Consider the following 11,448-nt stretch of genomic DNA (forward strand, 5'->3'; position numbering starts at 1 on the left):
CCTCCATCTTTTGTTGCGTGTGATAAAGCAGTGGTGCTCTGTGTAGAATCCACACATGGCAGGACTTGATTTTTGCTGGTTTTGTGTTACTCGTAGTGAAAAACGCAAATGCTTGGCTGTTGTCTTGGCAGCAGGATGGCTTCCACAGTGCTCAGACAACCCCGGCACCCGGTGCTGCAGCAGCTGCAGGAGAAGCCTGGACTGCAGCAGCAAATCTGGATCAGCTTCCAGTGCTGGCTTCCCACCCAGCCACACTCCCTGTCGGGCACAGTCCCTGCTCTGGGGACACCTCAGGCACATGTGGGGTGTGGGAGGATGTTTCCCACCCGTCTTGGAGCCAGTGCGGCCGCGGTGGGTCCGTACCTCTGTGACCAGGCGGCGTACGCTCGCGCCGTCCAGGCCGTACTCCAGCTCGAAGCGGCTGCGCAGCGCTGCGACGTGGCTGCGGCCGGGACCCCCGCGTGCGATGAGACAGTCTGAGGATGAGGAAGGAGACAGGGAACCACTGCTGTTGCTGGAGGCTGGAGACATTAACTAGATTTAAAAAAAAAAAAAAAAGGCGGGGGGGAGAACTGTTATTACATATTTACAAGACTTTCCTCAGCTCTTTCTCATAAGTTGTGTGTCCCACACTTCCTTTATAATTTGGCTGAAAAGCCTATAATTTGGGGAAACCTCTCCACCTGCATCCTTCATTGGATGCAGCATGTAACTGAAGAAAGATCTTGTTCCTTAAAACTCCACTCAAACGAGGCTTTGCCCCACATGCAGAGGAGCTCAGGTCTAACCTCCCAGCTAGAAAACGCTTTCTTTTTTTCTTTTTGTATGTGAGCTCTTGCCCCAGATTCCTTCCTGCATGCACTGCTGCCTATGTATCACAGAAGTCAGGTCAGTGACGACACAGTTCCTTTTGATATAGTGCTTCACTTTTTTTACACTTAAAAGCTTCCACCTCCGCACAGAGCAGCCAGCTGCAGTCGGAGCATGAAGAAAGGTAATTGATTACGAGTGTCTTTTCTGACCCTTAAGCTCAAGAGCAGCGATCCATTTCAAAAGGAGGCTGCTTTTTTTGTATTTTAAAAAACTCTTACATGCATGCGCACACACACGCACACACACAGAGAAAATACAATTTCAGGAACTGCAGCCCTGAATCATTTACTTTCTCTTTGACCACTTATCTTACACCAGGCTGAAGGCTGATACATCCATCTCTGTCACGGCCACAGTCCAAAGCAGGAACTGCCTTTCCATTTATCCCTCTTATGTTTTCTCTTTTTACCTTTCTCCCAAGGGCCAGTTTGCCTTTCTTTTTCTTTTTTTTTCAAATCAAGCCATCTTGAGCAGGATAAACAGGACTAAAATATCCTGCCCAGGACTACTCCACCTGAAGCCTGACCATGCGGCACATGCAGAGATGCTCCTGCAGTGGGAACAAGGTCCTTACCTCGATATTGCACAGACATTCCTCTAATTTGGTGACTACTTCTGAAAACTCCGGCCTCCCCTGCAGATACAATAGAAAGAGCAGAGCTATGTTAAAAATAGAAGAGAGCATAAATGTCTGTGATCAAACTGACTCATAGATAGGTGGTGAATCACAGCTCCCCTCCACCACCCCCATGGCCTTGCTCTTGGTCTGCCTGGGAACACAACGGCACCTGGAAATTCAGTATGAAATTAGTATGAAACCAAGAGCTGTGTGAATAACAACTTTAATTGCATTATTCTTCTCTTTTTCTGTAACAATTAGGTTTGAGCTAATAATGACTGGATCATAATGTTACAAAAGCACTGACAACAAATTCTGTGCCCTGTTCATGTGTTGGGTATGACTCCTCTTTGCCTGTAGACACAACTTGGGACGAGGCAGCAGCTGTGAGGGGCCGTGGATGAGCTCTGGACCAGCTTGCCCATCCTCCCCCTGCTCTGCACTCGGATACCTGCGGGCACCATCCCCACCAGCCGCTCCGCACCCCTTCCCAGCCCTTCCCCGGGCACGTGCCTCCAGCCCTGCGTGCTTCATGGGGCGCAGGAGTTTGTGGAGGCCACGCTGGGGACAGGGTGAGGCAACCGAGGTGATGACAAACATACCTCCTGCCTCCTAGTGCTGCTCAGCCCCTGCTTGGGCCGATGGCTCAGCCTGCCCAGGGCAGGTCAGGCTGGGCGGCAGCTCGGCAGGCGCTGGTGCTGGGCAGAGGGGCCAGGGAATACCTGAATGAAGTAACTGTCGAGGAGCTCCTCCTTCCCATCACCTCAGCAAAACTTCCTGCAAGAGGTAGGGATAATTTAAGAGCTTTAGGGCAAAGTCCTGCAGCCTTCACATCTGTGAGCGGGAGCAGAGGGATAATAAACACAAACAGGACTTCAGGTTTTAGCCCGTTGTGACAAAGTACAGTAACAAGGAGAGTGTTAAATGCTTTCCTTTCTCAAATGGATAAGAAGGAAAATGACCAGTCCGTTTTAAGTTCCATAGAATTGTCCCTGTCTGTGCAGGAAAGGGAGGGAACGAGGTGTTTGCTGGTGTCCAGAGCAGTGGCCTGGCTGAGGCATGGAGTCGGGCAGGGAGATGGTCCACATCCTTCTCCTGCCTCTGGCCACCAGATCTCTGCTCCCCTGCGTGACCCAAGAGGAGCCGCAGTGGCTGGGCTGCAGGCAGGTGGGTACAGACCTTGGCCGGCTTCTCCTGACCTCCCCACCAGCCCTCCCACCAGGGTGACAAGCTGTGCCAGAGACAGGGTTTCTCCAGGGGCATTTGACCATCCCTTGAGTGCTTCCTCCCTCAGACAAGTCTTCAGAGCTCCTGCTCTTCCAACTGCTTCAGTTGTCCTCCCACACAATGCCAACCACCGCACTGAGATACTCCATGTGAAAAAACACCCTGGAAAGACCCTGTCCCCACAAGACCAGGCTCCAGTGAGCACTGCTGGCAGTGGCTTACTCCTGGGAAAGTGCTGGGGAAAACTATCCCAGCAAAAACTTCCCTCTGAACAGCGATTAGTCCTCAGAGTCAGCTCTTCTTCAGCTGGGTGGAGGCTGGTGGGACAAAGGGAGATCCTGGCGATGACTGGGCAGAAACTTGACTGAGGTGATTTCTACGGTTCCTTTCCTAAAGGATTCTGTGACAAATCAGTATATGACCATATTAGAGTATCCCTGAGCTTTAGCCTACAAAGTGTTCAAGAAATACTGACTTACTGCGTGTGATAATCTCTGTCACCTCCAGTGGAGCTTGACTGGAGCCCATGGAAGAACTGACTGTAACTTTGGAGTTGTACTTAATAAAACTAAAACAATGTGTATTTTCTTTACAGAGCTAAGCCCCAGCTACCATGGCAAATACTTTGACTCCACTTAAAGCATATAGATTAAAATAGCTAATGAAAACTGCTGCCTAAGAGACACTGTCTAATTTTCTAGCCATCAGTTTGCCCTTCAAAACAACTACTGTCAAAAGTTTCTGCGAAACAGATGTTTGAGTACCTGATAAGTAGTAGCAGTGACATAACGCATGGGAACTAGTTTTTAGTTGCAATGAATCTCAAATGAAATTAAAGCCAAATAAAAGGACAAATTTTCAAATTTGGAGGCATTTCATAGACATCCAGCAAAATCCATACAGATATACTCTATTTTCTGCCTTTTTTTTTTTGTAAAATAAGCAAACCTCTTGGCACATTATGACCTATGAACACTCATTGAGCCCCCAAATCTACTATTTTTCCCTAACAAATAACTTGTCTTTTAAATAAATGTGTTTGTTTATGCATCTATAGCCTGATGCTGTAAAACAGATACGGATATAGTGATTATTTTCATCCTTTAGATATTTTGATCATTCTGCTTGTCAAGGTGTTCCATTCATGGCACCCAGCCCCTCCTCTCAAGTGAGGGACTCACTGAGAATGGTAGCAAAACACCTTAAGAGAGCTCATTTTAATAAGTTTTTGCCTGCACTTTGTGCAAAGTTCAAGGCATCCACTGGCTGATTGAGCTATCAATTGCCTTGTAATTGTATCATACAGCTCTAAAATATTAGCAAGATTAAGGCATGTTGGAGTGATACTGATGAGTAACAAAGTGCGCTGGGATTCTGGAAAGATGGCTTCTTTTTGTTGGGGTTAAATGAGCTGTGGAAATGCTAATAAGATACAGTGACTGTACCCATTACATAGTGCTTGCTTAAGTCAACAATTTCATATGACATCTTATTAATAAATTTGAAAAGAATGCAAGTTACATGCTGATGACTATTAGCAGTTACTTTGTAGTTACATGGAAAATAAACCCTCCCCACCCTAACATTCGTTAATAAAGTGAGAAGATGAGAGCATGTACAAGTCCAGGAAACACTAATAACAACAAATAAACTGGCAACGCAACAAACCGGCCATGCCCTGCTCTGCAAATATCTTTTATCCCCAGTTCTCACACGGATATGTTATGTACATGACCAGTAAGGGGCAGAGCTCACTGGGGTCAATCAATTGCCCAAAATCACACAAAATTCCCTCTTCTCTGTCGTGGCACTTGAGTTTTAGCTCTCTAAACCAGGTAAGAAAAGCCAAGTATCCAGGACCAGGAGGTTTAGGCACATGATGACCTGTCTTTCTGAGCTAGGCTAACCAGATAAGGGGCTCCAGGGCACAATTCCAGCTTCTGCAGGAAATTCAAGTCAGCGCATCTGGGTCAGCAACATGAAACAAAACCTCCTGTAACACCAGAAAATTACACAGGTTCCAAAATCTGCTCTTGTTTATAAAAAATGAAACCTGCACGTTGTTAAATGAAGACCTCCAATGCCAGCGTAGCACCAGACAACCAACATCCAACCAAAGTTTCCAAACCCCACAATATGTTTCCTAAAGCAGCTAACCCACCTTGCAGAACGTTTTCCAAGCAAACTGAATTTCAGTCTCTTGAGTATATTTCTTGACTTTTCAGACAGTTTAGAGTCTTGAGCAAAACCAATCGTGCAACTGCTGCTGCGGCGCGTGTGCCAGGGTGGCATTGTCGAGCCCCTGGGGTCCCCTGCCCGGCTGACAGAGGTGTGGGCAGGAGCTGCCCATCCCCATGGTTCTCTGTGTCAGAAATGCTCCATGGAGGCAACATTCATCTGGCTGCTCTCTGTTGCCCATCATCAAGGAACACTGTCAGACCCAGAAGTAATGAACAAACCCACCTTTCTTATGCTCTGCAAGTGCCGGAACAGAAACACTGCCAGTAAGACTGCCCCAAGTCACCTGAGCCAGCCCAGGTGCCCACACAGGCCAACCTGTGCATCCTCCCGTGCAGAGACACAGACCCTGTGTCATCCACCCAGTCAGGAGACACAGCTGGGACAGAGCACCAGGAAAGGGCTGGCTTATCAGCACTGCTTTGGAAGACTTGATCCTCTATAAGGACAGAGATAGAAAGAGTAGTTAGGGAAGGGTCACTGGTGTCCCTCTGCCACGGAGGCTCTCGGGCACCGTTAATTCCTGTGGTGGTCCTGGAGGCCACCAGTTTGAGGATGATGGTGTTCTTGCGGTCTTGCTTTAGTTCGTGTTCCCTTTAGTTCAGAAGTAGCAACAGACTGCAGGAGCCAACTTAAAGGCATCTTTCTTTGACCACCATTTCATAATCTCAGAAGGGAACACTCGTGTATTTTATTTTCTTCAATGCTGTTGCTGTTGAGTTAATTGGGATAATCAGATGGACTTCTGCAGTCATTAAAAACCAGTCACAACTGCAGCGCGTGATAGTGACAACCTTCCTGCAATATCTTCTTGTTAAATCTGACTCCTATCCTGCAGATACTGCTGGGCTCCAACAGACAGTAATTACAGTGGATGCAACACACATTTTTGAAATTCACAGTACACTTATTTTCTACCCTAAAGAAGAGTTTATTAATTGTAACACGTATCTGAGGTTTGTCTTTATCAGCATCAGAGTCCCGTGTGAAAACTCTCAAGGTATCAGCTGGGGAAAAAGTATGTACCATCTTTAATATTTAAAGCCTCTGAAAATTAAATTCTGTAAGATACAGGGGGAAAGCTGAAACAATAGGAAGGCCCATGAAGGGTTCAGACAACTGAAATAGGAGAGGTCCGGTTTAGGAATAGCCGCAGTGCATGTGTGAAGTGCACACATCCCTTCCTGGCTCTAAGTGCTGTTGCTTTCTCGCTTCCCCGAGCAAAAAAAAACACCCCCCAAAACAACAGCAATTATAACAATAAGCAATGTAGTAATTCTGAAGTGTAACAGAATAGATGGCTTTCAGTTTTTCAAACAAATATGTCACATCATGTTGTAGTAAAAAAAAAAAAATCTAGTAGTTAGCTGCACAGGAGAATTACATGATGCTTTTGCTGGGTGAAGGGTGGGCTGGAGGAGGCTGAAGCCACGGCAAGGGGGTCTGGAGCCCCGAGCCACCAGTAAACACTCAGCGCCGGTGCCCAGCACGACACCCAGGAGCTGCCACTGTCACATAGTGTAGCTTCCCGAGGCGGCTGCCGTGCCTTCTCTCCTCAAATCCCAGATAACACTTCACACTTGTCACCTACGTTTCCCTTTCCCACTGAAGTGTGGGAACACTTGTTCCCGTGTGCTCATCCTCAGTCCTGCACAGCTGCCAAAAGCCATCCTTGAACATACTCGCTTTCATCTTGTAGCTTAAAATTTTGCCTGCAGCCATACCACTGCCTGCAGCTGCAGCACCAAAGGCTGAGAGCTGCTGCGAGCTCTTGGGCTCAGAAGGGTGAGGTGCAGCCCGTGCTTTGACAAAGACTGCTGGGAAGCGAAACAGAACATGACAGCCTGTTGTGGAGGCCAGTGGATTTTTCCTGAGCTTCTTTTAAGTCTTCCTGTTGCTGGGTTTATCATGGCCTTGCATTTGTTACTGCTGCCCACGCAGCGTTTGACACACGAGGTTTGCTCACTCTCTCCCCACAGCCCACAGGAGTTACCACCACCAGCACCAGCTCTTTCTCTGGCATTCTGCTCTGTGTGCAGGCTGGACAAGGAGGATGAGGAGGATGGGGTGTCTCTCCCCACCAGAGTGACGTTTTCAGGGGAGATGTACACCCAACGCTATGTCCTGCCCAAGTCACCGGCAGCCACTCTCCTGCCACAGCCGTGGACTGCCAGAAAAAACAGAAAAAAAGTTTCCTTGCTACTAAGGGACAGTCTTACCTGCAAACACAGGAACCCTGACAAGTCCCAGAACTAGTCTACAGGATAAAAACAAATATAAAGGTAGAAAAAGACAAGAACAAAAATCAGTAGCAGAATAACAGAAGAGTACCTAAAGAGGAAGAGCTACCCTTATCAGCTGGAGACAGGAGAAGATGAATGTGGGAAAAAAGGTAGCTTTCATGTGCCTGAGCTAGCAAAGGGCACGGGTCTTACATCAGGCTCCTCCGAGACAGAATCACAGGAAAAGCAACTGCAAAACATTGGCATCAAACCCCAAATGGTTACTCATGAAACTAGAAGACATGGGGGTTCAGAAACAGTGAATGGGGAAGGCGAATGGTCGCCACTCAGGATCTTCTGGGAAATCAAACCTGGGTGAGAGAAGATGAAAACAAAAGGAAAAGTGAAATGAAAATACGGGCACATGACTTGTTGACTACAAACTTTAATTTGCATCCAAGATTAAAATCCAGCCAGATGGGCTGTCCCATGGTGAATGGCTGGAACAGAAAATCAGTCGCTTGTGCAGGGAGTTGCTGAATGAAATCCTGAGAAAATTGGCAGTGGCTTTGAAAACACAACCAAGGAAAGTCGAAAGAAAAATCAAGTGTATATCTTGTGTCATCACCAATAAGCACACTCGTGAAAAGAGAGAGGTGTGCCCCAAATCACTGCCCTGTGTGCGGCGACAAGCAGCAGTGCCTGGGAGCAGGAGCACAGGGCAGCAGTATTACAACAACTAGTGTCGGATGCCAGAGAAGTGTCCGAAGTCTGCAGCATCTCCCAGGGATGTTTATCATCCTTCCCATAGTATTTCTGACATAAGAAGGATGAAGGGTCTGAGGGCAGAAGTTCTAAAGGACAAAAGCACCTTACCTCTGTCCTCACCCCCCGAGGATGTAAGAAGTCTCTCTTCTCCCATTTTCAATCCCGAATTGCAGAATTTGTTTCCCACAGAGGGAAACAAAGGTGATGTGATGGAAGTCACAGGATTACATGTGCAGGGACATTTGAAAAAGGAAAAATGCCAATTCATCTTCAAGCCTCACTAATGAAAAAGAAGTAGCAAATAACTAAGAAGAAAAAATCCTAGTACTAAATAGGGTAGAGAGTGAGGACTGGATTTTGAAAATACAACACAATCCAGGAATGCAAAATCAGGAGCAAAAACGTAACTATAGTAGAAAAGTCAAGGGTTTGGGAAGCCCGTGAAAACATTCACCAGAAGACCCTCCTGCTCCAAGTCCTGCAACTCAGCTGCTGTGGCCCAGATTTCTGCAAAGAACAGCACGATATCACAAATGAACACTGTTCCCTGCTAGAGTAGCCATGTTTACCCCTGAGTATTCTGCTTAACTGACAGTTAACTAGAAGCAAAAAGATGTAATTGATGCTGCAGACAACTTGCACAGGGCTGACAATGCTGGAGAAGAGGGAACAAAGCTAGGGAAAAGAGGAAATACAATGCCACTTAACGAAAATGTAGTTGAAAAATATTGTTTTTCAGACATGCAAATAATCTCAGATATTATGCTACAAATTTTGGATAATGGGAAGAGTAAAACATACCAACACTACAAAAAAGTGCTAAGTTACAGCTAGTAAAGCCAGTATCTTTAGTCCTACAGAAAATGGAAATAGACTATGGAACAGTGATATCAGTTTTCAGATCAACAGCGCGTTCAGAAGACATGCAGGATTTGCAAGATTTTAAAAACAATCAACCTTATCAAGACAGCAATGAACCTGAAGAAGCTGAAATGTCATTGGAAGAACATGAAGAGTCTCTGTTACCAGAATTAGGAGACGACAGTTTTGAGGCAGAAAATGAGGTGCCTTTAATTTCTTCAGAATAAATGAAGCTGAAAGCTCTACTACAAAAGCTATATTGTACCCACCATCTGCAGAATATGCTAATGCATCTCTGGAGGCAAAAAACGCAAGCAAAAAACCCATCATGACAGTGCTCTTTTTCTTTCTTCAAACCAACAGGCCAACCACCCCAGCTTTCCGGAAAGTTATTAGCATCATTGTGGTAAGAAATTTCAACAAATCCAAAACCATAAAATAGCTTTTGATGGAAGAACCGGGAAAAATTAAAGGTAGTTCAGCTCAAGTAATTTTACTCAATTAACTGAATAGTGGTTTTGGTAATGAGAGGAGTCAGGAACCACGTCTGGTGTGTCAGAGCCAAATGGAACAACACAGAATGTAAGTGAGAGGAAGATAAACGAAGACAAGTTCACTGGCCAAAGCAGCCAGTGGAGTTTGTGACCTGGAACATATTGTATTAATTTATTTTGCTGTAAAAGTTTACATTTACAGTTCTCAAAACCAAGTCTGCTCTCTATAATGTAGAAGTTGCAGTGCTTAAAACATTTTTGTGCTTGCCTATTTCTGTCTGCTTGATGGAAAGTACAAAATCCTTTCTTTTGCATCTCAGCCTGTTAAATTCTATCTTGAATTCACATCACTCGCTACGGTTTCTGGTCTTCTTTTCCTCATAAAGCACAGGTTCCTGCCAAGTTGCTGGTGGCAGGGGCTGACATTGGCTTTCTCCGGGACAGTGAAGACACCCCGGGAGATCCTGGGGGACAACCCCACCACCAGTCACTGCAAACCCTTACCTGGAGCTGCTGCTCAGAAACAAGATTTTAACACAGAAGGACTTCTCAGCAGTTCCAAAATATTCTTAACTCTTTATTTCCTTAACTTCCAAACTAGTGGGACTAAAAATCTGTTGCTAAAATATCACCTTATGAGGACTAGTCCCTTTGGCCAGGCAGCATGTCCTCATTGGCCTACTCTGCATCTGAGAGAAGAAAACCAGATTGCTTTAAAAGCAAGAAACACATTGATAGGTAAATACATATTAAATGTTTTTTTCATGGAATGCAAATACACAAGATAAGCTTCCACAATATAAACTCTGCATGCTGAAGAAAAAAAAACCGAAACAACATGCCACAAAACAGTGAGGAGCTTTGGGTGTTGCGAATGGAGAGTAGCTGCCATGAAGAAGAAGGAGGCCCCAGACTGATCCCTGTTTCTCTCGGAACAGGATTTCTCCTAACTTCTGACTGCGTGTGCTGTCCCCCGAGCAGGGAGAGCGGCGCTGAGCCAGGGCTGCCAGGAAGGGGACTCCTGGCTGTCCTCAGGTCGCGGCATCTGCTGCACCCCCTGCCCGTACCCTGTCGTGGTCCCAGGGAACAGCCTCAGGACGTGGTACAAAAGCCGTCAGAGGTTTGTGCGCCTCCAGGATAACTTGGCTCCTTGTTGTGATGCTATGGAGGTTATTTTTCATATAGAAAAGAAAAAAGAATCTAGAAAATACCTACAAAAGTCTGAGAGCAGCAAATATTTTTCTGCTCACTCATTAATAACTGAAGTCATAAAGTTACATAATTACTTAGAGTTTCACTGGATGGCTGAATGCATTAGCGTTTCCTCCCCAGCTCACCAGCCCTTGTGTACCTCCCGGCAGGCACCGCTGCCCAGCTTGGGGCTCTCTGCAACAGCACCTGCCTCAGGACTCGGGGACTTTGGGGAAGTGTCACCAAGTCGGGTGTGGCAGGTGCATTCCCCTGGTCTGGGATGCCTCCCCTCACTGCGGTTGCCAGGCAGGTTTCAGAGAAAATGCTAGAAGTTTCTGGCTAGTTTGGGTCTAGCCCATCAGCCTGGGTGTGCACCCAAGAAGTTAGCTGGTGGCCACTGGGAGGCCGAGATGACTTTGATCAACCACAGCTCAGATTCGACCGAGATTTAAAGCGGGGTCCTGCTGGGGCCGTGTGGGTCAGTCCCTGGGGAGCAGCAGGTCCTGTCATCGGGGCACGGCCTCCCCCTCGGGCTGGGGTGCCGGCCAGGGGAACCCCTCGAGACTGAGAGTCCTCATCTTTGTATGGGTGAGCGTACATACGATCCGGATCATCATTCTAAGTTTAAGAGCTGGGCACAGTGTAGTAACTGCTCTTCTCAGCCGGTACCAGAACTTGCAAATTTGTGGGACCTTTCATTTCTTAATCAATTCAGTTTAATTACTCTTGTGGATTGAGTGAGAACAGGAGCACTCCTCACGCGGGGCCGGAGCAGAACTCCTAGGTTTTGTGCACGGGGGCACTCACCTCGGGACAGGCGTTCCAGCCCCTCATCAGCAGCACGGAGATGGGCTTGGGGATGGAGTAGCCGATGGGCGGGCGGATGTGGTGGTACGCCATGTCTGCTGCCGCCGCTGCTGCAAGAGAACCCCCCACAGGCACCCCTAAGCCCCGG

General features: G+C 46.9%; 1 protein-coding gene across 1 annotated transcript in view; it reads right to left on the bottom strand.

The window, feature by feature from the left end:
• Window positions 1-326: 326 nt before the first annotated feature.
• The window catches only part of LOC104278630 (serine/threonine-protein kinase TNNI3K-like), a gene marked incomplete at its 3' end in the record, with an annotated part of 42,685 nt that continues 31,563 nt past the window's right edge, over window positions 327-11,448 (bottom strand). Inside the window, 4 exon segments of the mRNA XM_009875656.1 lie at window positions 327-392; window positions 394-534; window positions 1,448-1,507; window positions 11,301-11,410. Coding sequence (XP_009873958.1) covers window positions 327-392; window positions 394-534; window positions 1,448-1,507; window positions 11,301-11,410 — 377 coding nt within the window.

Source organism: Apaloderma vittatum, unplaced genomic scaffold (assembly GCF_000703405.1).
Source record: "Apaloderma vittatum isolate BGI_N311 unplaced genomic scaffold, ASM70340v1 scaffold23888, whole genome shotgun sequence".
Lineage (NCBI taxonomy): Eukaryota > Metazoa > Chordata > Aves > Trogoniformes > Trogonidae > Apaloderma > Apaloderma vittatum.